At 37.4% G+C, this 25,618-nt stretch overlaps 1 protein-coding gene across 2 annotated transcripts in view; it reads left to right on the top strand.

Moving 5' to 3' along the window:
* TMTC4 (transmembrane O-mannosyltransferase targeting cadherins 4) overlaps positions 1-25,618 on the top strand; it is a 52,255-nt gene that overhangs the window by 10,849 nt on the left and 15,788 nt on the right. For both annotated transcript variants that reach the window (XM_032183789.1, XM_032183799.1), the window contains exons 5-11: positions 2,918-3,005; positions 14,049-14,146; positions 16,269-16,361; positions 19,585-19,746; positions 20,510-20,712; positions 22,390-22,561; positions 22,646-22,777. In XM_032183789.1, the coding sequence (XP_032039680.1) occupies positions 2,918-3,005; positions 14,049-14,146; positions 16,269-16,361; positions 19,585-19,746; positions 20,510-20,712; positions 22,390-22,561; positions 22,646-22,777 (948 nt within the window). The remainder of the gene's footprint in view (positions 1-2,917; positions 3,006-14,048; positions 14,147-16,268; positions 16,362-19,584; positions 19,747-20,509; positions 20,713-22,389; positions 22,562-22,645; positions 22,778-25,618) is intronic.

The following is a 25,618-nucleotide window of genomic DNA, read 5'->3' on the forward strand; positions in this document are numbered from 1 at the left end:
CCTCTAATTGCGTACACGAGGAGCAGAAATCTGATAGTAGTGGGCCCTTTAATAGTGCAGAAAAAAGCATAACAGTGGCTGGAAGCTGAAGCTGTAAAGAACCTGAATAGAAATATGGCATGTGCGTAGCAGCCAATTAAAACAGCTGACCAAAGATCAAAGTCGTTGTATGGAAATTATAGTGAAGAGGAAAAGGTTTTCTTAAAAAGCTCCTTTGCACTCATAGCTAAGAAAGTCTTATGGCCTTATGCTGGTGGAGTTGCTGGATTTGGTTCTTGATTGCGTCATGTCTTATAGTTATGAGTACATGACATATAGAATAATAGCAATGCAGGATGTTTTGGTTTTTGATTTTTTGAGTTTGGAGAGGCTAAGCTACTGGAAGAGTACTCATTTCTAATACTAGAAATGAACGCTAAATTCTCAGTGTACCTTTTTCTACATATGTGGCACTGATTTTTCACTGACAATATGCCATGGGTATTTTAGCCCTTTTTCATTCCCTTTGTACATAATTGATGGGGAAGAGGTTACAGAAAGTTAGCCTCTCAGCTAACTAGGGATATTGCACGTACCAAACACCTAGAGATAGTGCAAGCTCTGTATTTGCAAATTCTGAGGTTTAACCTCACTTTATTTGACAGTGTAGCTAAAACACCCTGCAATTTGTTCTCTGGTGTTTGCTTGCCTGCAGAATAGCTTCTTTGTTAGAGCACCTTATGTTAGTCAGACAGGCTCGTGGTATGTGTTCTCCAAAACCAGTTTTAGATGTCAAAATGAAGTAAAACAAGTCCTTGGTGCTTTTGATGTTTTGACATACAAAGTGAAATCTCTCTTGAGTCTTATCCATAGTCTTGCTATTGACTCCTTTATTAATATCCATAATTTTATTTTTCATTCCATTTGGCTCTAAAAATCTATTTAAATCACCAGGCAGTTTGTTGTTAAGACCTTGGTCATGTCAGATAAATCACAAGTGATGTGGTCTGTCTGCTATGTGAGCTTTGAAGACTTGCAAGCACTTTGGGCAGACATTGGAAGAAGAGGAAAAAAGTAGCATGCTTAGGTAACACGTCTCTTCTAAGATCCAGGAGCTGACAGAGGCTTGTAATCATTTACACGGTGAATGATAAATCTTGTTGCACGATAACAATCATGATACTGCTATGGTTCTAGCATGAATGCATGTCAGGCAGCATCTTCTCAGAGAGCATTCCTCATCATTTTAGGTGCCGTGACATTCTGGTTTTGAAACGAGATGACATATTTTGACATAGAATTGTGAGGAATCTGTCTGTTTGCTGCTTTAGTTTTTGGTGTGTGCAGCACAAAACAAACTGTCATGTACAACAGATCTTGAAAAGTTAAGTGCATTCAGAAGCTATGTAATAAAAACATCTGTCATTTTCATTTTTCTACATACAAGTAAACACTGCTGTGGCACCGTTCTCTATTTTAAGAGATGTTTATTCTGTGTAACATTTGATGGATGAAAGACATAAGACTATGCCTGATGATAATTTAAAACTGTATTTTTCTGTTTACCTGTTAGCAGTGATTATGCGCCTGATTCTGTATCTGAGATGAGAATATTGTACATTTGAAGTCATCTGAGACCATATGTGTGTTATTAGCCCCTTAATCTTTTTTATAACAAGTTAGCATTTATTTTCAAAATTGCCTCATCTCGCCTTCACTTTTATCTCCTTAGTTGAGAGCAGCTTCTGAAACAGAATGGCACGTCATTATTGTCACCTTCCAAAGTACTTCATAGGTATTTAACTGATTATTATAACTCCTCTACAATGTAGAAGAAACAGAGAAGTTATCTGGATAAATGAAGAAGTTTTTCCAAACTCGGTTTAGATATACAGGAGTTTCTCCTTTATGGCACTCAGCTGAGGCGGAGGGTAAAGCAGGAAAGAGCTGCTTCTGTGGATTTAATCCTACTCACATATCTCTACATTTTACTTTCACCCTCTGAAGCTCTTTAGAAATATCTGTTCCCTCATGTCACACTGACCAAAAAACAAACAAACAAACAAAAAAAACACCTTTTCTGAAAGGAGGGTTAGCAGGTGCTTTTAAACTAAGTGAAGATACAGTTTCCCTTTTTACTTACTTCTCTTGCTCACAAGAACCAAAGTTTCTGCTTCTGTGCCTGAATCATTACAAACAAAAAAACTGTAGCTGTCTTGCTTTGCTTCCGAAAGGCCTCTGTGTACAGCTTCTCCAGGAAACATGGAACTCAGAGCCTCAGTAAGTAAACCAAGACTGACAACAGTTTAATGACTTGAACCAATGCTTCTTGATGGTCCTGAGAATGCTCTTGATTTAAATAGTTTGGCACAGATCCAGAATACAGAGGTCCCAGAATGAGCTTCTGATTTTCTTATGTTACTACAGCTTCTGTTAGAGCAAGATGCAGTTGGAGATAGCTCTCATGTAATCAAGTAATATAAAACAAAAAGAAAAAAAACTGCTGGAGGGAGGCCTTTCAGCAGGCTAGAAGTTATTTGTTCATTCTGAGTGTTTAGACTGCAATTTGAAGGCTGCCTTATATTCTGAAAGTAGACAGTCTTGATTTGTATTTCAACAGAGTTCTCAATTTTGCAGGGATTTGGAATGTTTGCAAAGAATTCTACTGAAAGGCAATGTAACCCAAAAATCTGATGAAATGGGACAGAGTCTACATTTTCTTAAATAGTCCTTTCTTGTTTCTTAAAATAGCAGTTTTTTCATAAATTAAAGCTAAATTCTTTACCCATCTATTTCTAAGCAATAAAAAAAAAAAAAAACCCTACAGTGATAATTGTATGCATTCACATTGTGCATATATATGTATATGTGTATCTTAACCTCAGATTTTCTGAGAATAAAATCTGGTAATAGTGATTTTTTTCTTTTTCTTTTTAAGGTTGCAGGGATTGTTGGCAGAGCAGACTTACTATGTGCCCTGTTCTTTCTGTTGTCATTCCTTGGCTACTGTAAAGCATTCAGAGAAAGTAAGCATTATGTTTGCACCTTTAATTTTGTACTGTAAATTTTATCTGTATTCATACATTTAAGTGTAGCAAAACCGAAAATGTCAACTGTTGTGGATTGAATCTATTAATGTTTATACAATCTGAAAATATAAAGAAATCTGCTCTAGCAGGTATTTAATTTTAGAGGAGCTAGAAGGGAATGTTGTCACTAATTCCTGTTAAACACTATGAATTTATTTTAAGAAAAATAGGTTTTGTACTAGGCTTATTTGTGAAATGGTTTGTTGTATAGAAACATAAATAAATATTTTAATAAGTATTTTAGAAAGAAATCAGACCCGTGAATTTATTTTCTTAAATGTTTTAATATACTTTATGCCATTGTGTTGGGATGGCCTAAATGGGAATGAATTTTAGAAACCTTACGAGTAATTTTTTTAATAAACAGTAAAGATTTACTGGTATGAGTAAGCCCTCTAAATCCCTGCAATATGCAAGTGCTGGCATATACATGTTGAATATAGTATTATTCATAGAGTTTTTGTAAGGTAACAGTATTATTTTTACATGGAAAGTTCTTTCTTAGATGTTTTTTCAAATGAGCTTTTAGATCTGTTGTATTATTTGATCTAAATGCAGCTTGGCAGTTGAGATACTGTTGTGGAGAAATTATCGTGGGAGTCTATTAAATAAGTACAGAATACATCAATTCACAATTCACAATTAGGAGAACCTGTACAGAATATGCAGTCTGGTATCTGAATGTGTTCTACCACAGGAAATAGTGGAATCATTTGGTGAACCCATGAAGAACTGCGCTGTGAAGAGCTTGTGTGATATCGGTTCAATAGGCATGGCCTACGATGTTTAACCACAGTTGGCAATTATTTAGATTAACAACACAGTCACAGAAGTGCAGAGCTTAGTGTAGCCTGAGGGAGGTGAGTTGGTGCACAGAGAGCTCTAAGATGTTGTGAATAACTCCTGCTAATTGAGCTTAGCACGTTTAGAACTACTGTGCTTATTTCTGCACTTGATATCATAAGTTTAGGTTAAACTTGGTCACTTCAAATTACATTTGTAGTAATTCCTGTTCACTTCTGATTATTTTTTCCAACTGTTTCCATTCTGTCAACTGAGCTAGTAATGTCTTGATGAAAATTGGCCTTGGGACCTTGCTTACTCATTAGTTCTTTTTTCACCTATTTTACCGGCTATGATTGTGCTTTGGATGTTTCTTCTGTCAGCACCAAATTGAATTAGACAAAATATTGGCTATGTGCTTTCCAGTTTGTTGATAGAGGTAGGCCTGTATGGCTGGGGTAATTATCCTTGTTTGAACAACTCAAGAGCCAAGTTGTTAGGAGGACTACTGGAGACTCAGAAAGGAATCTGTGTTTCTTTTGATATGGAAGATATCTCAGGAATGATTAAGAATGTGATGTATACTCTGGTAAGGGATATTCTGAGTGCTTTTAAAACTTGCAAAGGCTAGTCTGATAGCTTTTAGAAGTCAGTGTAATTTTAAAAGTGTTGTACTAAAGTTCTTGTCATTGATACAGAAAAAAGAAAATGTTATGAAGTCAAGATACTAAGCAGCACATAGGTTTTGTTTGTTGTTATTGTTGTTTTTTTTAAAATTGGATGCTATCTCATAATAGTATCAGAACTGTGTCTGTTAAGCAGATTTGCTATGGAGAACTATGGTCTGCCAGCATAATTGTGTCTTTTGTCCTTCAGATCAGTTTTCAATGTTTACTGTCACCTTCAGTACTTGATTTTTCCTCAGTGACTTCTGAAAGCAGTTTCGACTTTGTACTGAAGAATTTGTATCCAAGTTACATAATTGTGTCTCTTCCAACAGCTGCTTCATTTTTGGTAGCTTGGTGACAATTTCAGGTTCTTGCAGGTATCTGGCATCTTCTAAATTAGAGAATGAAAACTTACACATCATCCAGCACTGTGGAGAGCACTAATAAGGTCCTAAGCAGATCTTGCACAGACCCTAAAGGGAGGAGCCCAAGCTTCAGAGTATTTCTTCCCTCTGAACCTTATGTGATTTGCTACAGGCCAATGAGCAGTGTGCCGCACAATAGATATTTGCATCAAGTTTTCAGGTCAGAATGGTTCTGGTCTGAAAACTGTCTTAGAAAGGTCTGGGAGGCTTCATTGCTCATCCTAGACATGTCTTCCTAAATGTGAAAACCTTTAATTTGTAAACAGAGAGGTAAGTGAGATTGTCTCCACCAGCAGTTTCCCCACAAACTCTCCAGCCTCATAAGCCAGCTGCATTTCACCTTGTATCTGTTATGTACGTGGGTATTCTCAAGCTCTAAGTTTCCCTACTTTGTGACCTTCACCAGCTAACTTGGGCATGCAACTTAAAAGCTTTTTTTCCCTGCTCTTTCTGTGTAGTCACTGGAACGAGATAGGCTTATTTCAGTGGTCACTGAGAGGGGGGGAGCTTATGTTAGGAATTTTCTGTCACCTTCTGGGGGTACATTGCATAGAAGCTTAGGAAGACTAGGCTTGTTGCTTAGGGTAGCTGCAAAAATGGAGCAACCTAGGTTTTTGTCATAGATTATAGAGATCCTTAGGTCAGAAAAAAACTTTGGAGGTCGTCTCTGGTCTGACAACTTAAGGCAAGGGCACTTTATAGATCAGGTTGTTCAAAGCATTAGACAGGTGGGTGGTAAAAATCTTCAAGGCAATTCACAGCCTCACTAGGCAACCTGTGTTTAACAGCCCTCCTGAGAAGTATTTTTTAGAAGTATTTTTTTTCCCTTTACGTTCAGTTGCATGTTACTTCGCTGGGCCTTGCGATTGGTGCATCATTTCCTTTCTCTGGGCACTTCAGAGAAGTCTGTCTCTGTCATCCCTATAACTTTTCTTCAAATGGTAAGACTGAAATTGGATCCTTCTCAGCCTTCTCCTCTAGGGCAGGAGGATGAGGGAACCAATTCCCTCAGCTTCTTTTCCTAGTTTGTGCTCTCCTAACCATCTTAGGGGTTCTTTGCTGGACTTCCAGTTTATTCATGTGTTTCTTGAATTGGGTACAACAGTGCTTCTGACGTGGCCTCACAAGAGCTGAATACAGAGAAGCAACTTTCCCTCACCCCCTGGGTACACTGCAGGTCGTATAACCCTGTGTACATTTAACCTTCTTCATTGCCACGCTGTCGACTCCTCTTCAACTTGCTGTCAGCCAGGAACTCCAGCTCCTATTCTGCAGAGCTGCTGCCTAGGCAGTCCCCAAGCTGGTCTGCTGTGTGCTGCTGTCTTTGAATTTCACGAGGCCTCTGTCAGCCTGTTCCACCAGCTTGTCTTAGTCCCTCCAAATGGCATGCGTGTTCTTTGCTGTACCCATGTATCATGCTGAAGCCCACTGACCACCACCAACAGTTTTACTTTCTATCTTTATGATCTCTTTTTTCTTTTGAGCAGGGAGGTTGGTCCAACCCATCAGGCACTGATATGGACAGTAATGTCGGTATCATAAAGGCTGTAGGAAAAGGTAACCACGTATGAGGAAGTAGCTATAGGCAAGTATGACTTTTCGGTGGTTTTATTCTATTAAAGCAAGTGCAAAACTTTAGTCTTGGATGTCCCCATTTTGATGGTGTGAATATCCTTGTTTGATTAACAATTCTTCTAGTCATTCAAAAATAATAGGATGAAAAAGGAATAATGACCTTTTTATCTGAGTTTAGCTGAGTTTGGATGTGCTTGGATTTGAGGGAGTCTCAGCAGAAACCATCTTAAGTCCCAAATGTAAGCTGATCTCACTTTGAGTATCAATGAAGAGCAAGCATTTTAAAAATATGCACGTGCAGTTTAAAGAACAGACTTAAACAATGTCTGTTAAGATGTAACAAAGAAAAAATATCGTGTTTCTCTCAGAATTCAAACTATTTTCCTTCTACTGGCAAAGTGTGGTTAGCCACAAGGCTCAGAAAGTCTGCAATACTGCCAGGGCACATTGATAGTGCTAGTCCAAGCTAACAGTTGTTACTTCATCACTTTCCAGGTCCAACTGAGATGGTAATTGATCTTTGTGGAATAGTCTTAGTAAGAAGGAGGGGGAGAACACAACGAAAAAAACCTTCTGTGCGTTCCGTTGCATTAGGCTTTTGTTTCTAATCATACATAGTGGCTTTCTGAGGATCCCCCAGAAAAATGGGATCTAGCAGTTTGTTACACCATCCTATTTCCTTTTGTTCCGCTAGATTTGTATATATTTGTACAGGTACAGTTAGTCCTCAGTAACATAAACTCTTCTGTCTCCAGCAGCATCCTAATGTTATTAAATACATAGGATATCTTAAGTCTTTCATAAAGAACCTGACTGTTCTTGCAGCAAGGCAATGTGAGATTTGTGTCCAGCAGTGTTCCAGAAATCTGTTTCACTAGGATAGATACAGTTGTTGAATTGTCATCCTTGAAGTCTTCTCTAACAGTGATAAAAGACATAGAAGAGAGGCTGGTTAGTGTTTGTTTTCACCTGATATATAAGCGAATAAATGTAAGAGTATTTTTTTTGTCTTGAGATTGAGGACACAAAATGTGTGAAGAGTATTTGGGGGAAAATGGAGGGAAGTATAAATAATACTGAAAACAAGTAGGAGATTAGAAAGGTAGAAGTTGCCAGACTGGAAAATTTCCAAAGGAAAATGATTTTTGTAAAGCTCAATATATACTGTAGGTTGCCTGTCTGATGTGGTTTATTCGTGGCTTTGATGGATTTGGGGGCAGACAGTTTCTTTTAGCCAGAATCCGTAGCATTTTATCTTTTTTTTTTTTTTTTTTTTTTTTTCCAAAGAGTATCAGCGTTTAACACACTACATAGGTTATAAATATGTTTTACTGAAGTTCTAAAATTCTGTTACTTTTTTCTAACATAGAGTTTTTAATGTTACCAGAACTCTGATAGGATAACATTTATGTTTGCAAGGAACTAATCTGTTGTTCTCATTCTGTCCGGCTGTTTTAAAAACACATCTGTGGGGACAAATCCACTGCATAGGCTTTGGAGACAGCAAGAGCTGACAACTGTTTAGGTATGTTCTGAAGGGAACTGTGGGTTATTAACTTTGTTGAATTTTAATGCAGTATCTCTGGGAATTAATAAGGACTTCTAAAACTGCTAGAGTATTCATTTTGCCTTCCTTTGTCTTCAGCCTTGACAGTGATCCAGTTGCATGTATTTGCCAACTGCATTGGTGATCTGAGTAATGTAAAATGTTGAGTTTATGATATTTGCTTCATGTGAGTAATACTTGGCATGGATCTGAAATAGGGGAACAACTGTTTGCTCATATGCTATGACTTCTAAAAATGACTTTGTACTTGGTTGTGTGTTTCTGTTTTGTTCTGTTCTTTGTAGTCTTCCATTAATCATCTGCTAGTTCACTGCTAATATAATGAAACATGCAAAGCAGACTGTAGCAATGAGTTTTGTGAATAGTGGAGGTTTTCCTTTAGTTTGGAAATGTGTAAGTCTTCTATGTGAAAGTCAGTACTGTTAAGATGAGGGGGAGTTTGTTAGCTATTTTGCAGTTGGTCAAAGGTATTTACTACCCATAGAATCACAGAATCATTAAGGTTGGAAAAGCCCTCCAAGATCATCTGGTCCAACCACCCCCCACCACCAATGTCACCCACTAGACCATGTCCCTAAGCACCACGTCCAACCTTGCCTTGAACACCCCCAGGGGCAGTGATTCCACCACCTCCCTGGGCAACCCATCCCAATGCCTGACTGCTCTTTTTGAGAAGAAATGTCTCCTCGTGTCCAACCTAAACGTCCCCTGGTGCAACTCGAGGCCATTCCCTCTAGTCCTATCACTAGTTACCTGTGAGAAGAGGCCGACCCCCAGCTCCCCACACCTTCCTTTCAGGTAGTTGCAGAGAACAATGAGGTCTCCCCTGAGCCTCCTCTTCTCCAGACTAAACTGTTTAACATTTGGGCCCTGATTTTTCAACTGTGTGCCCAACTGTTCATGTTTGAACACATTGGGAAGGAGGAGTTGCATGTGGAAAATCTATCCATTTATTCTTTTAGTGGGCAAATGAAAAACCATAACTTTCTTTCTTGTAGAATTAGCGCTAAATTTTGTTTGTCCAAGATGGTATGATTTAGGGTTAGATAATCGCTCTACTGTAGCCTCTTTGTAATGAGTTTGAGGTACTTGGAGATGTTTAGGAATGCCATTTGCTGTTGAAGTTTCATTATTAAGTGAAATGCTGAGCTGCGCTGCAGTGGTATGTACATTCAGAGAATTGGAGACACGCAGGGAGATCTCAGGCTTAAGTTAACTTTGACAATGGATTCTTACTTTATCTTCTAACACTAGGGAATTCTTCCTGCTCTTTATAGCAATGCACTTAAACATGCTTCAGTGACTTCTTGAACTGCTCCAAGTTGTCACCTGGTTAGGCCCTAAGATGCTCAGTTGGCTTTGAGGGAGGAAATGCTGAATGCCTAAATGTCTAACTTGATAATTATTGTTTTTTTTGCTGTTGCTAGCTTGACTTTAAAGTAAAACTAAGCTTGGTACTCTAAACATGTAGTATTTTTCTTCATATCCTGAACTTATTAGGAATTTGTATTCATTGACTTGTGGATTTAGGACATTGCAAGATAAGGTCTCTTAAAAGAAGTAGGATTAGCATCTAGGAAGGCAGAGTTGAGGGGTATCTACACAATAAGCATATTGCTCATAAATTTAGGATCAGTTGACTCCACACTGTAAAACACTTTCCTAGAGCAATTCTGCATACATAGTGCTTATACTTGAGTCCAGCAGCCTGAGTGGAAGAGCCCTCATGGCTTCTTCATGTCTTACACAGGTATTTCTTTGGATCCCCTTGACTTTCAGACTTCAGGTACTCGTAAAGTGGGGTCATTGAAACACCCTTTTTTGTTGGTATAGAAACAGTGTGTTTTTCCAGCTTAAAAAAAAAAAAAAAAAAAAAAAAGGCAAGTACTCTGTTTATTTGGCGTGCTTACAATCTTGTCCATCTGTCAGAGTGGCACGATGCCCACTCACAATATGGTATACCAGCTTCAACTAGGTGCAGGTGCCAACCAAAGATTGGTTTCATTTTCTAACACAAGATTCTTCTGGTGGGAAGCAGTGCCGTATTAGGGGAATGTGCTTTGTTAGGCCGATTACTTCTATTGGCATGTGTGTATCTTATAATAATAATTAGCGCTTATGCAGTGCTTTACATTTTCAAATCACTGTTAAAAATTGCTTGACATTGCTGAATGCCAGTCTTTTGTATCTGTTTTTCAGTCCTAGTTTAGTCCCGAGATTTCTGCAGGGGGGATATGGGGGGTGTCTGTGCATATTGACCCAGGAAAAAGCACAAGATAAAACATTTCTTAATTAAAATTATCTTTCTTTGAAGTTTAATCACAAACTGATGAACTTTCATAATATTACAGTTCTGTATATGGCTGTACTGACTTTTTGAGACTGCAAAAGAAAATAAAGGAACTGAGATCATGGTTTTGGGGAAGGAGATCGTGATGCTTGTTTCTCATCTTTTAACGAATGTATCTATGGAATTGTGTTTTTTCGTTGTTGTTGTTCTTTACCATCTTTTACCGTATTTGAGGGTTCCTACATAAGCTTGGCTACACTTTACATGCTGAGACATTTCTGGCGTCTGAGACTTGGAATGTTCACAACACAAGTCAGTTTCTGTACAACTTTGAACGTGTGCCTATTGAATAGTGTTTGATTATCGGTTTTCAAGACCATTTCTCCAGTTTGTCAGAGGAATTCTGTCTTCTCCTTAGTATGTTTCATAGCCATTGTAGCCTGGCAGCAGTTCTGGACCTAATCAGAATATTCCTTATTCCATCATCCAAATTTTTAAAAATACCTAATAGAGCTAGATGAAAGGAAGAACCAATCCAGAATGTATTTTCCTATTTTGCACAGTGGCCTTGAGTCTTAGTGCAGTTTTACAATGGTAACTTGTATCCATTCTATAATTTCATCCACCCCCTATTATTTCTTGCTTATTTCACACTGTCTCCAGTGGCATTCTCATGCCTTCCTGAAGTCGAGGTTTATAGGTTTGCTCTCATCCAGAAAGTCCTTTTTGCTCTCCAAGTCAAAAACTATACTTAATTTGATTTAAGTAGCTGTAATACGTCTTTGGAAAACAATGAATCATATCCTTTTCTTTTAGAGACTCATCTAGAAAATACCTTGTGGTGTTTTTTGTTTTCTGGACAATTTCAACTTGTCAGCTTGGCTTTGATGCTTTAGCTTTACTTTTCCTATCTCTTTTACCCTTCAATAGTGGACATGCAGGCACGATGGGATTTTTTGTTTGTTTGTTTTTAACTCCAAGCTTCTGGAATTTCATGCATTTTGCATGATGTCTCAGAGGTAACAGTTGAGATTACTCTGTGGTGTATAAGACCTGTTGGAGTAAATGTAATCAATTGCTGTAATTTAAAACAGATTAACTTCTCTGTAAATTCTGTGTTGTTGTTGTTGTTCACTGTTCTGCTTCTATTCTTGCTCCTTTCCTGCTGATGTTGTGTAAGCCAGCTAATTGCAACTGACCTCTTTGTGAAAAATGAAGCAAAAAGGCACAGAACACTTCTATTTTCTTGGCAATGTCCATTTTCTTTCTCACTGAGTATTGGAATAACTCCTCCTTTACATAAATTGCCTTTTCTCCTTTTGTGATGCGGCTTTTATGAATTTCATGCTGTATGAGTGTGCTATTGTTATACTTGTCCTTGATAATTTGAACTTCCTTTTCTCCCTGTTGCTTCTCACACTGCAAGTTATCAAAGCATTTGTGAATCACTGTGTTGGTGACTCTTTGCTGTATATACTTCCTACCAACTTCCGTGTTAACATAGTCTTTATTTGTGCTCAAACATCCCAGCTTCTCTCCTCCAGAATTTGATTGTGGGAAGAAGAACCCTCTCACCTGAAGAAAGTACACTTCAGTAAACTCAGTGAAGTCAGTTGACTTTGTTCAATGTTCTCCCTTTCACGCTTACTAGGGATGACTGATTGTTATTTTGTCATCACAGTCAATTAGTTTGCCTTCCATCCTCACCTCCTGCCGACTAGTTTCTTTCTACCTTATATAAAATAAAAAAGGCAGATTTCAAAAACTGGATGAGCAGTCTTGCGTTGCAAGCAGTCTGAAGAGTCGAAGATCTTCAAGGCATGTATTTAGGACAGATCCCTTTTATTCTCAGCAAAGCTTATATAAAGAATTTTGAAGCCCCGTTCTCCATGAACTGTGTGCATATTGCAACCCTGAAAACCCTCAGTTCTGTATATGTGATGTGAATTAGAGTTTCCTCATTGATTATTTTTTTTAGTTACAACTGCAACCTCTTTAGTTTAGCCATTATATTTTGTATTTCCATGTTTTGTTTTGGTATTGAAAGGTGTATAACTTCTGTCCTTCAGGAGGCTTTCTTTTCAGTTTATAACATCTGCATCTCCAATGTTAACTCTGTCCTCACCTGCAAGGACATAATTTGGGGTGGAGGGAGAAGGAACAAATGCCCGTTCAATTTTTATTGCAATGAATTTCAAACGTCTTAATATCCACTTTGCTGAAGCTTTAAGTCTTGGGTAAGAAAAAAGTGCTAGAAGCAATTTCAAAACTTGTTCCTGTTCTTCAGAACTTCTTGTTCTGAATAAAAAAATAAGTACTCAAAATAAGTACTCTGCCTCAAAATGAGAGAGGACGCCAATGTCAGTAGATCCTCAGACACTTGTGATGGTTCGTATCTTGTCAACAACTGAGTTAGTATGCTAGTTTCCCTTTATCATCGGTGAAAAACAGGTGACTAGATCCCTAAAGGGTTCTCCTTCTTTCAACCAGTTAGAAAGGAAGCCTGATGTTCTGTTCTATTCCATTCTATTCTCTTCTCTTCTGTTCTATTCTCAGGTGCCTACTTCTGGTGAAATAACCCTTACTTCTTCCATTTGCCCTCTGCGTAGACGATTATTGCAGTTCTGTTTAAGTGCTGAGGGCCCAACCTGCAGTAGGAAAGTGCGGCTCTAGAGATCAAGGAGAATAAAAAAGGGGTTCAGTCGATGAATATAGAGTTCAACTTTTGTTTTCTTCACATGGCAAATGATTCTTGTGATGCCTGTAGTGCTCATGTTGCTTGAATCGAGAAACTCTCTCTGAATGAGCTGAGTGCTTCCCTCTGTTGATTGCACCTGTGGAGTAGAGGTTGTGACAGACATGTTTTTATGTGAAGTACCCATGTACTGTGTGTGTGATAGTACCTTTGGCTGTAGTCGAGCTTATTGTTATATCAATCTCAGAAATGCCTGCTTGTAGTGCCTAAACTCAGCTACATGGTACAGTCTTTAAAGACTTTTTTTTTTATACTAGAAGCTGTAGCTACTCTTGATCTCTTAACCCCAGAGTTTCTCACCCTGCTGTAAAACTGCAAGAACTAACTGCTTCTCTGATCAGATGCTGAAATTATTGAGCTTCATGGCATTTCACAGCAGTACTAATGAAATGACATATAGCACTTGCTAAATGTAGCAGCCCTGGAAAAGCAGCTCATTGTGCCTTTGTACCTTAGGTTACTGTTAACATAGTTTGTGTGTGTGGTGCTGCTTCATGTGTAACCATTAGAAAGAATTTCTTGTTCTTGTGGTAGCTTGGAGGAGAGTGGCCAGTAATGATAGAGCTATAGCTAAGGATGATAAATGAGTCTAAATATTGGGAATTAACCTTTTCAGATGATGAATTGTGAAAACTGTGAAGCTTCTGCCATTCTAATTAGTCTGGCTAAGACATCTAGCAAACAGGAGATTTCTAATGTCTCTGAGAATAGAAAATGACTGCAATAAAAGGACAAATGCCAGCATATTGCAGGAGGTGCCCAATGATTTTCAAGTCTGTGTATCCAGATTTTGACTGATAAAAAAAGATTGTGAGTTTAGATGCTGTTTGTTTCTTTTGTTTTTAATTCTAATTTTAATTTCTAACTTTACCTTTAAATGTATAAACCTAATGGTATGGCATGCTTTATTTCAACAGATAAGGAAGGACATCATTTTTCTGTATTCTGGGTGCTGGTGAGTGTTGTACTAGGTGCAGTAGCCATGCTGTGCAAAGAACAAGGAATTACGATACTGGTAAGAATCCCAAAAATCAATTGATTTTTGACCTTAGCATCTGTCAGGTGCAGTTGTAAAGTCTACAAGGATGAATCTTCTCCACAACTAATTTCGTGAACATCTTTTTCTTTTTGTTCTGCTCAGAAAACTAGTTAATGTTTACTAAAAACAGTATTCCAGTAGATCTCTCTCGATTGTATCCCAACCAACCTGCTGGAATTCATTTTATCTTTTGTAAGCAGTTCGCATGTATCTTGTTAATTACTTGCAAAATTTAAGATTCACAGTGTTAGTTTCACTGTGTATCACGTTCATTGGCCTTGGTTTTGAATGTATAATCGTTGAGGTAGTGGGTCTACAAACTTCTCTCTGAAGTTTATGAACTGGAAGGAGACTGTTTTTAGGAGCTCCACCCTCTTGTTTTTTTTTGAACGTTCTAATTATAAGTAGGGTAATTGTTTATGTATTTCTAATACTGAATTTCTTATTTCCATCTCTTATGTAAACAGTCTATGCAAACAGATGTACTTACTTTTCATGTCCATTTTACTCTTGCTTTCTGTTACTTAAGTGAAGAGTCTCTTTCGGTTGATCCAGTAAGCTACCTGTAATACTACGTCAGTGATTTATACCTTTTGCGTGGTTGTATATCTGTATAAGTAAATCTGATTTGTAGCTTTAAATAACATAGATAAAGCAATCAGAAGAATTATTTGCAGCAAGGACCTTCTCAGCCTTAGAAAAAATTGTAGAAGAAATTACTGAAAACATCTTACTGTAGGACATTATTTTTTGATAAACATCCACAGGCTGATGTATTTTTCAAAGGTATCTGTGAAGAAAACAGAAGTTCTCTTAAAAAACGTAGTGTGATTATTTCTTCTAGTGGTATGAAGTAATTATTTGAGCTAGCAGACACAGAATTGTTATTTGATCTGGATTTTTTGTTTGCTGTTGCATTGCTAGGATGATGATATTTATCCTTGAGTTGAAGGGTAAAGGTCAGAGGGATAAAGGGATATATCATACATTAAAAAGATTCCTTGTAGGCTGAATGTATTTTTCAGCAAGATTCTTGCTTTCCTAATCTCCATGTAAGTGAGCCATAAGCCTTGTACCTGCCAGCTGATATCTCTATGTGGAACCATCCAACTCTCCAGCCTATCTTCTCTCTTCTCCCTTTGACTATTAAAAAGAGACTTATGGCCTCCCGGTGTCCTCACTCTTTACCTTGCTAGGAGATATTTTTCATGACTTTTTTTCCCCATTTAGTTTACAGGACATTGAGGTAATTTCTGAATGTATTAGGATGTAGGCTAAGTATTCATGAATTGTCATGGTTGGTGATTGCTGGAACACTGAGTTTGGATTTTACTGGTGACCTCGACAGAATTACCTCATTGACCTCAAAAGAATTTACCTCTGGATATATTTTTTTTTGTTTCTGGGGGGGGAAATATGTGCAAGTATAGTCCTTCAAAGAGCTGAATATTCTCTAGTTTTATGTGTAGTGGCTAATGTTACATAGAACTCTGCTTTTCTTTTTCAGCAACTTCCACCGTGTGTATTGATGTAATTGCAAGAAAACAAAGCCTGATACCCATGTAAAATCTTTCTTAGCCTTTGCTTGTTGTGACAATTTATGTACCTTTTAATATTTTTGAAACCTGTCAGTCAAAAGATACCATGCTGCACAGCAAAAAAAAAAAAAAAAAAAAAAAAAAGTCTTAAAAAAACTCCACCTTACTTGGACAGAAGCCTTACCTTTTGACTGAAGCATTTACACTGCAGAACATTTAGGAAAGAAAGCAGAGAGCAGACAGATAGGTGGTTCAAAGCTGTTGTAACCATACATATGGGGTGTAGCTTGCTGGTACGTGGTATCCCTGGTATATCCTGGTATCAGATGTAGCAGGTGCATTTGCATTATAATAATGTGATGTTCTACTCATCTGAGCTCAGGTTGTTAATTTCTTATTCTGCCGTTGTTACTAGCAAGGTATCTATTATCTACTTGTTTGAAAGCAGAATTAAGATGTATGATAGTTCATGGTAGAAGTGGAATATAAGGTGCATTTTTTAAAATCGGTTTTGTGTAGCTACTTCGTCTTACGTTCTTATTTTTCTTTTGGTTGTATAGGGTTTGAATGCAGTGTTCGATGCACTGGTAATTAACAAGCTAAATGTTTTGGAGTTCATTCAAAAGTTAATACGTAAGGACAAGTTGTTGGAGGTGAGTCCTTAGAGGTTTTCTTCATTCTTGCCAATCAGAGAGTCATGTACAAAGATAAAGATAAGACAAAGATAAAACTTCTGGCAGTTTTGTTTTTGCTGAGAGTTAAATGAAAATGAGAGGTATTTTCAGTCAGCTAAGTAAGGCAATGGGCTGTGACATCTCCTCAACATGAGTGGTAATGGAATAACGTTACAAATGCCTTGAATACAGAAATCCATTCCATGCTTCTCTCAACAGTATCTTAAAAATGTGGTGTGGAAGAGCTGGCTGCTTGATGCAACAAGTTCTGCAGGGTCAGAAGCTAGAATACCAAACAGGAGACGGTTCCGAGTAGCTTGGGAACTTGAAAGTGAAAATATTTAAGCACAAATAGTCATTAAGGATTGAATTTTTGACTTCTGTTGGTACTACTCTATCTAATATTGGCTCAAGTGGAATGTAACACCTAGTATTTGTTGTGAGATCTTGATCATAAGCAAATCACAGAAACATTCATCTTTAGGTGAACAATTGGTAACAACCAAATAAACAGCCTACTAGAACATCACTGCTGTTGAACAGCTAAACCATTTGCCTCTCCGGTGCAAGCTTTAGCAAGGCAAAGGAATATTCATTGGAGACTGCATTGGTCAGTGGTTTCACTGTAGACAAGTCTTGCTCATATTTCTGAATAACACAAGTCCTACAGGACTTTTAAATTCCTTCACAGAGAGTGAAATGGAAATGTTCTTGAGGAGCTTTGTGGGGAAATCAGTGAAATTGGAATCTCTAGAACTGAAACAATAGATTTGGGCAAGAATGGCTGAGGGATGGAGAAATACTTCAGGCAGCAAATAAGAATGCTGAAGAATTGAGTTGTGTAATGGGACTAATCAACTAGCATGAGGAAAAGGAGTCAAGAGCTGTAGAGAATTAAAGCAGATCAAGTTCAGAATTAAAGTGTTGGAAATGTGTCAGAGGTGAACATTTTTTTGGAGGATTACTCTTGAAGCATGAATAACTCAAAGCATTGTGCTTCTGTTTTGTGACTTTTAAACAGTGATGTCTGGGTGAAGAAAGCATTGTGTGTCTTTTTTTTTTCTTATTGTAATAGGAGTAATTAATTTTAGCTCCTACCAACTACAAGAATCTGTTGTGGGCTTTTCATTGAAGTGTATTTAAAGTTTGTTTTGTTTTGGTGAATGTCAGGTCTTAAATTCTCTTACTTGCAGATTTTTTTTCCTCTTGATTTGAGAGATAAGTTTCAGTTTCATGCCAGATTTAGTTAACTCTAAATCAAAGACTGTAACATATGGTAACGCTTCTTCAACTTCTTAAATTCTGCTTACTAAGAGATTTTGTGATTTGTGAAATGTGGCCTTTGAGGAGCTGCATGAGGAGCTGTTAAATGAAATGAAATCCGGAATAAGAGTTTTTGTTTAGTTACTCTGTAATAAGACATTAATTGTCACTATGCTGTTTTCCTTTGTAGCACAATTTTGTTGCAAAAACAGTTTTTAGGAATGATTTTCATTGTATTGACTTTGGTTTCTGAGATGTGCAAAAATAGCCATTTGAGCACAAAGGCTAGCTTATGTAAAATCAACAACACAAACTTGTTTCCCTAGACATTCAATTAAGTGTTTTATGATGACTCCATTGTCAGCTACAAATATTAAAAGTCCGTCTGAATATTGCTTTTAAACTTATTTTTTCTATCATTTTAGAGAATAAATACCTTCAGCCAGGACACTGTCGGATCTCTTACTTTATGCAACAAGCCTATTTTTTTCTTAGTCTTCAGAAATAAGTAATATTGATCTAAATAATTGCATATTGCAATCATAGGTAATAATAATCAGCGTGTCAGCTGCTATGGTGGACATAGAGAATTGATCATATATAACTATTAGATAGGCTTTTTACAATAACAGAAGCATACCAAATTAAGGAAGGAAGGTAGGAATAAAGGAAAGGTGGAGATCACATAACCATATTTTTCAGGATCCAGTCAATTTTTCCATGTAAAAATCAACAGTTTATCAACATTTTCCTTTTCAGACACATTCAGTGGGGAGGGAAGTGGTTCAAATGACCCCTCATTTCAGAGAAGCTCTCACTTTCAATCTTCTGCATCTCTGATGACTTACCAAGGCTCCGTAGGTTAACTTCAGCCATCAGGATTCAGGCAGCTCTTAGGGATCCCTGCAGCACTGTAACACAGGGACTCAGAGAGAAGCCAGGTCCTTTACTTCCCATCTGAGTTAACACTGGCTAGCTGGGTAGGGTGCTGGAAGACTGGGGTTGCATCTTGAAGTTGTGACATGGGTATCATTTTAGTTCATGATTTTCTTTCCAGTCTCTGGAAAAGGGTAAAGAACTTCTGTGGCACACAACAGTCTTTGTTTTTCTTTGGTTGTGTTTTTTTTTCATTTATGAAACTGGTGCAAGCATGAAGAAGAAGAGTTATAATTCACAGGGAAGAAACAGAAGTCTGTAAAATTTAGCTTCTATGACATCACTTCTCTGTGTGGACTCAGATTTCTTGCTTTTAAGTGAATTGCCTTCTTTAGACCCTAATGTGTATGTTATAAAACCTGTAATGTAAATCAATGGAGTTAATACTATAGATAAAACTGGATTATTTCTTTTATAGCTCCTGGAAAATTTTAACCTGACCAAAGTGATTTTGGTGCCTGTGTGTCATTGGCTTTTTAATTGCATTTGATTGTGAAAAAAAATATTTTTTCTTTTCCCACAGCTTCGAGTTGTGCAGTTTTCTTGCACTCGTGTAATTTTACCCCTAAATAGACCTAAGTGGAGAAAAACTTTTGGTGACAAAAGGTCAATCAGAGCGATTTAAAATAAAATTCATGGGAAAACTGTCCTGCATTAATCAGTTTAATGTGGTATATACCAAAGACTACATTCTTCACAAATTCCCTGTCAAAAATTGATGTGTGAAATTATATCAACTATAAAATTACTGAGGATTTGTAGAAGAGAATTGTTCAATAAAAGTTTTCTGATTGAAAACGAAATGAAAATGTTTGCAAAAAATATTTTGCAATTAATTGTAGTAAAACTTGAGACCTTTCTTGTTAACTGCAAAAGAAAGACAAACGTCAGTTGACAGCCTCTTTTTTCTGAGATGGTCACAAAAAAAGATGTGAATATAGGCAGGATGAGAATAAAATATTGTTTGTTTTTATTTAATGTTATTTTTCTTTCCTTCCTGTAGAATGCCGGGCTGTTAAGAAAGGGGCTGCTTTTCAGGATAACTCTTCTGATGTCTGGAGGGGCTAGTATACTTTATATCCGCTGGAGGATTATGGGCACAGGGCCACCAGCTTTTACTGAAGTAGACAACCCAGCTTCATTTGCAGATAGTCTGTTTGTGAGAGTAAGTTATGAAGTTGTTTTCGTTTTGTTTTTTTCTGGCAAGCTCAGAGCATTTGTCTTTGTCATCAAATTAAATTTTCTGTGTCTCAAAGAAACAATAAAGCGGGCAGTCTAAACATTTAGAGATGTGTGATGAGTCACCTTCCCTTGTGCTTCTGTGAAGATTTTTTTGCAATTTGAGAAAAAGTAAAAAAAACTATTCTTTGCATTCAATTTAGCGTGCTCTGCACACATTGAAGTACATTTCCATTTATTCACTACTTGTCTCATGCATGCAAGGGTTTAGCTTTTGCTGGGTTTCTTCCTTTTTTCCACATACTGTATTTGACTCTTCATCTGTTCTTTCACAATTGAAGAAAATAGCATAAAGTTCTGGTCTGGTGCATTTGGAGTATGTATTGGCTTTATACCTCTGTATTAAACGTGGCTTTGGAGATGAAGACTGAAAGAAAGGTGTTGTCTTTTGACATTTCCTCCTGTTCTGGGAAATTATTCTTTCTACACGTGGGTATTGGTTGCACAACATAGAACTGCATTTCCCTTCTCTGAATAGGAGAACCACGTAACTATATTAAAAATAATAATTTCACAGCTGTAAAGTAAGTAAATATGCAATTAGATGTAATATAACAGTATTCAAGGCCTCTTTTTGTATAAGAAACATTTTACAATAGCAGAAATGATAGAAAACAAGAACTAAAGTTTCTCCCCCTCACACTTAAGTTTAGTATCAAATAAACGTTTGTTTTCTTTTTGACTGACAGGCTATAAACTATAATTACTACTATTCATTGAATGCATGGTTGCTGTTATGTCCCTGGTGGCTGTGTTTTGATTGGTCAATGGGCTGCATACCCCTCATTAAATCCGTCAGCGACTGGAGGATAATTGCACTAGCAGCACTTTGGTTCTGCCTAATTGGCCTGATATGCCAAGCTCTGTGCTCAGAAGACAGCCATAAGAGAAGGTAAGAGACAGTGATGAATTTTAAATGCCCGGACAACTTGAGTACAGTATTATTTTGTTAAATTCAGTACTGATAATTTTAACAATTCAGTGGAACCAGTGTCTAGCAAATGCAGTTCAAATAAATATTTATAGCTGTCATTACAGTTTATCCCAATTTGGGCCCATCACTGTACACAGGCTAGTGGGAAGCAGACTTAGAGGGGGAGGTATGGATGGCTGCTTTATTTTTCTCCTGAAATGGCATTTTGAGATCCTTAACACTGTAGGTGGTAAAAAGTAATCTCTGCTCAGAACAGAATAGTCTGCTGTTGCTCTTGCTGCTTATAAGTCATCATCTCCTTTAATCTTCTCTCCTAATAATGAAAGAGAAAGGAGATATGCCTTGAAAGGAGGTAGAAATGCTGCATATACTATTAAAAAATAGAATGCTGACCATGAGGAAACAACTTGTACTTTATCAAAAGAAACTACAAATTTGTTGTAAGCTATTCTGTCTTATTAAGGTCTTCTTTAACTTCTGTTAACTTTTGTCCATTCCCATGGATTTTATGTATAATTAATTTCTAAGCTCTTTAACGTTTTTAGCAGCTCAGTCATAATGAGGTCATCCTGTTTTTCAGAGTACCAAATATTTTCTTTTTATTTCTGTGGTATTCTGTAATTTAATTTCTTTCCCTGTGTCTCCCCAAAGGCTGTCATCCCACTAGACTTCCTTTCCTCTATTCCCATAATCATTTGCATAGATAAAACCATTTTGAAGGGGGTTTACACTTGTTACAAGTGTCTTCATGTTTTCTTTTAAATACTCACTGAGCCAATATTGCTGAAGAGGTGTTGTTTGTTTTTTGTTTGTTTGTTTGTTTGTTTTAGTAAAAATAAAGACAAAAGTAAAGTGAAAGCCAAGGACAATTAGGGAGGAGACGAAACTAAGAAGTACCTCACTCTAGATTTGTCATTTTGTCATTTACATTATAGTATAGAGACTTATTTGTAATAAACTGGTATAGAAAACTACCAAGCCTGTGGCCTGACATGGACATAGGGTTCCTACTCTCAGTTGTCGTAAGTTTTCTATAGACCATGAAGAGTTACCTGCTGAGTGTTACTCATTCCTAACATAGATACCTAAAACAGGGAAGATGAACTCCCTTTGAGAAGTGCCTCTCTCCAATGACTGTGGAGAGTGTAGATGAGTAACTTTCACGTGGTTAAACACAATGGATTCTGTTATTGATTTCTTTGTTAGGAAAGACAACACTCTCAGTGGGAAATGTACCTAAGTTCTTTAAGTGACCTATATTTTTTTCCCTGTGCTACTGACTTACTAGTTACAAAACTAGACAGATAGCTTTTATCGTTAGTTTTTTTTCCCATATATTTTTAATAGGAATTCTGTAATTAATGTTCAATGGGTTTATTTTCTGCTCTGGAAGCATGAACACTGCTTTTCTGGGAATTATAGCTAGAATTCTGGGAATTATAGATAGAAAGAAGTATTAAAATGTTATTGAAACATAATCTGATTTTGTTATTTAGCTCCCATGGGCTGCTTTTGAATGCCCTGCTCCATATGCACATTTCTGTTTGTTTTTTTTTAATAAGGTTTATATGTTAAGTGGAAAAGGTATTCTATTAAACTTTGTTGTTTACTTGAGAATCTGTTTCTTGTTTGCAGGATTCTTACACTGGGACTCGGATTTCTTATTATCCCTTTTCTTCCTGCAAGTAACCTGTTCTTCCGTGTAGGATTTGTTGTTGCAGAGAGAGTCATCTACCTCCCCAGCATTGGCTATTGTATTCTGTTTACATATGGATTTACTCTCTTGAGTAAGCAAGCCAAGAAAAAGGTATTATCAAAACAATCACTAAGGCTGATGATGAAGTGTTTCAGTTGAATGGTTTTGTTCTTACCTTGTTTCTCTTTCTTTAAGAAAATTCTTGCTGTCGCAGTCCTTGGAATCTTACTGATAAACGTTATGCGCTGTGCGCTCCGCAGCAGTCAGTGGAGGTCAGAAGAACAGCTTTTTAGGAGTGCACTGTCTGTGTGCCCTCTAAATGCAAAAGTAAGTCAGTTGTGGACTTTGAATCTTTCTTTTTTTTTTTTTTTTTTAGAAAGTGTTTTGAATTTTGGAGTGGAAGAGGTTGTGTGTAATTGAAGTATTGTGGTATAGTAGACCTCAGTCTTGATTGGGGCAAAAATATGATATATCAGACACCTAAATTATGGTGTTAACATGGTCAGTACACAGTGCACAGTCAATACCGACAGTGCAAATTACAATTTTCTATTGTTCTGAACTTGTAATTCAGAACTTGGGGGTGGAAGTGAGGAGGGGGAGGAGAAAGGGGAATATACCTCGGGTAAAAGCATCCAGTCAAATCAGATGTGCTAGGAAAATCTCTTAAAAGAATTGTATGCATAATTGCAGATTATTACAACAAAATATCAAAGAGGATGTAAGTAAGTTGAAATGTATTCACCTGAATAATTCCTATGCTATAATCTTCTTTCTGTACCTTCCAGTGGTGCGTATAGCCAGCACAGCTAAGGGAAAAAGAAGCATATCATCTGCTTAGTTGCAGGACATGGGATAAAATCTTTGTTCCTACTTCTGCTCTTTAACAGCAGCTGAATGAGCTAGGTAGTCTTCAGACACAGGCAATGAGGACAGCTGCAATGTCCCTTGCAAATCTTAGTGAGGGAAAAGGTCTGAGATGGGACTGGATAAGATGTTTCACTGCTCTGAGCATCGGTGTAGCATAGACTGCATCTAGCCTGCCATTAGAGGTGAGCTCTGCAGCAGTCCTTCGATAGCTGAGGCTGGGATCTGTTGGAGTGTACCACAGAGCCCTGATGTTGTCTGAATTTTAGGACATGCTATCTTCAGTGAGCCTCAGAATAGGAATCCACAGCTTGTTAATAACAACACGCAGATGTTTTGAAAGATTAGATTTCTGTAACCTAGAAAATACAGATGAAGATACAGAGTTTAAACAGCCAAGAAACGCTCAACTTTGTGAAGGGAATGATAAACTTAGCACACACTGGAATACAAATAGGCATCAATGAGCTCTAAAACACGTTTATGATCAATATTTACAGCATGGTGATGTCTTTGAATAATCTCAAATTTTGATACATAGATAAAGAGCTGTAGTATTTTATTGTGGCAGTGGTAGGCAACCATCTCCTTTTTAATGATGACCTCAGTGTATCTTGTCTTCTGAATGACAAGTGCATACTATAAATGGAGCAAATGCAATCTGTTTCTTTGTGTGTAGCTCCATCCATCTGCTATGGCAAGAGTACTTTAGACAGATCCCCACTCTGCCTGGGCTCCAAGGTCCTTGGACACAAGCCACGTCTGGCTGGGAAGCTGTGTAGCTGTGTTCACACAGTGCTGTGCTTGAGCCGATAAGCTGTGTGCAAGCTACTGAACTAATGCAGCTGGTTCGAAGCCAATGAGTGTACAGGGAAAATGAGCTTGTGTTTGTCAACACTGGGCCCTCTAGACATGCCTGGACTGTATTGCTACTTGCGACAGCTTGCACAAATGGAGAGCATGGTGATGTGTACGGGGAGGTTTTTATAGACTCACATTCCAATTTTCTTTAAGGAGTCACTTTGAAATCACATTAGTAGGGAACTTTACTAGGCAAGAATGTTAGAGAGTCCATGCCTAAAAGCCAATCTGTTTTTTTTTTTTCCTTCATGGACTTCAGTCAATTTTAACCAACGTAAATGTAAAAAATGGAGCTAGGTTCTGTTTTGATCTCTTCTTGTCATGAAATTACAGACTTCCCTTAAAGCTGACTCCACGGGACTTTTCATTAGTCCATTTATTCCAGTTCAAGGCTGATGCAGACCAGAAGATGAATGTAGATAATAATATGTTTTTTATCATTTTTCTTGGAGCATCTTTAATATGTGTAAAGTGCTCATGCTTTAATTCCCCTATGTAGCAGGGCCCTAGAGTCTCCAGGTGTTTTGCAACTACCAACAAAAGCTGCAGCTCCTAATTCAAGCTTTGTAGAACGCTTTTCTGAATTCCAAATTGTCTGTATATGAGCAGTGTAAAATAAATTTACCTTCATTCTAAATAGTATGTTCTCTAATTTCAGACTCACCTTTTTAAATATCTCTCTTAGATGGAGGTGTGGAAACTGCACTAAATCAGATTCTCTGGCATAGTAGCAAACCTGCCTCCTTGACTGATGGATGCATCTGGCTCAAGGTGGTGAAATTTAGTATCATTTTTGATAAACATGGCCTAGTCATTTTGGAATGTGTTGGAAATAATAATACACCATAATGAAGTTACAGAGATTTTTGACTTTAAGTTCATGACACAGAACAGTCTGGCAGCTCTGTCTAAAGAGAATCTGTTGCATATTTTTAAATATGTAATGTGTGTGCATTTATTTATTTGATAGAGAAAGAAGCATGTTATAGCTACGTCCAGGAGTATGTCACTCTTGCTTGGTCCTATGCTTAAGTTGGTTTGAAAGGTTGTTAGTCTGTATACAGTGTATAGTATACGTTTTGAATACACTTAACAGTATTTTGCTTAGATGAGCAGAAGGTGCCTGTATTCCATTTCCATTTTTGCATACAGTATAGACTCACTGAATTCTTGGAGCTCAATGGTGGTAAGCACTAGTGTGAGTTAGAGCCAGGCCTCTTTTTTCTACTAAGGCAGATTTTGTGAACAGTTACATGGACTGTTTCCACCTGATATGTTAATAATATGTTACAGGTAGTTTATAAATTTGGAATGATTCCGTGCTAATGGCTTAGAAAAGGCTCACTGGATCTAATTCAGAATCTTTTCACTGATGTCAGTATGTTGCAACTTAATCCTGGAGTGCTTTGTTGAAGTACCGGAATATCTAATTACAGGCTA

This window comes from Aythya fuligula, chromosome 1 (assembly GCF_009819795.1).
Source record: "Aythya fuligula isolate bAytFul2 chromosome 1, bAytFul2.pri, whole genome shotgun sequence".
In the NCBI taxonomy this organism is placed as follows: domain Eukaryota; kingdom Metazoa; phylum Chordata; class Aves; order Anseriformes; family Anatidae; genus Aythya; species Aythya fuligula.